At 30.3% G+C, this 1,231-nt stretch overlaps 1 protein-coding gene across 1 annotated transcript; it reads left to right on the plus strand.

The window, feature by feature from the left end:
* Positions 1-601: 601 nt before the first annotated feature.
* LOC107003602 (probable transcription factor At5g61620) lies at positions 602-1,231 on the plus strand. Its single transcript, XM_015201930.1, has one exon. It carries the CDS (start codon positions 602-604, stop codon positions 1,229-1,231), a length of 630 nt encoding a protein of 209 aa, XP_015057416.1.

A 1,231-nucleotide genomic window follows, 5' to 3' on the forward strand; every position in this document is an offset into this window, starting at 1 on the left:
ATGAAATAACAAGATACATTGATATTTACGCAAAAAAAAAATTACTTCGAAATCAAATCTTAGAGAAATCTTTTTACTTTCACTCTGTTTTTTATTTATTACATATTGCGTTACCTCCTTCCCATAAATACTCTTTGCAATATTTTCCCAAGTCCAAAAACACATTCTCGCTTGTTTTTACTAAATTATAATAAATTTTAAGTATCATTTACACTCATTAAAAAGTAAACTTTTAATATCGGATAATGCAAAACATTAATCATACGATGGTAAAACAGTAGTAAAATTTATTGATTAATTAGTTACCAAAAATAAACATCAAGTAATCTGAATAAATAAAATAAGAACTATTAGTTACCATAAAATAAACATCAAGTAATCTGAATAAATAAAATAAGAACTATTAGTTACCATAAAATAAACACCAATTAATCTGAATAAATAAAATAAGAACTATTAGTTACCATAAAAAGTGAAAAAACACGGTTTCCCCAAATATTTCTTACATTGCATTAAAAAAGGAAACTTTCCTCCTTAAATATACACTTGTAATACTAGTATTCTTCTTCATTTATCAAATTAACACACACTTTTTTTAGCAATGGCAAGAAATTGCAGTGAAGATGAAAAAAGCATCAAATTGATTGGTTTTGATATCACTACTGCAACAACAACAACAACAACGACAACAACTAGTTCTGCTGCTACAGTAATATCTGAAAAAGATTTCTTGGGAAAGAAAATGATCAAGAAAGGAAATCGATGGACAGAGGACGAACAGAGAGCATTCTTGAAAGGATTGGATTTTCACGGAAAAGGAAATTGGACGAACATTGCTAAGGATTTCGTGCCTAGTAGAACGCCAACACAGGTTGCTAGTCATGCTCAGAAGTACTTTGTGAGATTATTGGATGCTAATTCCATTTCGAATGAGAGAAAAAAAAAGCGCAAGAAATCAAGTGTTTTTGATGTTCGTATTGAAAAAACAGAGGATACAGATCAAGCTATGGTTCCATTGGGAAATAATCAAGAAACTCATAATGTGCCAAATTACATGATGAAAAGTGTTCCAACAGTAATGCCTCTTACTTGGGTTTACATATATCCGTATAGTGATCATTATGCCTCTACGTCAATCAGTACTACGACATTCGACAAGCCAATTTCTGGGATTTCTTCTTCTTCTTCTTCTTCTTCTGATGAGGATGATAATTTGGAGTTGAAGTTGTAG

Source organism: Solanum pennellii, chromosome 11, assembly GCF_001406875.1.
Source record: "Solanum pennellii chromosome 11, SPENNV200".
Lineage (NCBI taxonomy): Eukaryota > Viridiplantae > Streptophyta > Magnoliopsida > Solanales > Solanaceae > Solanum > Solanum pennellii.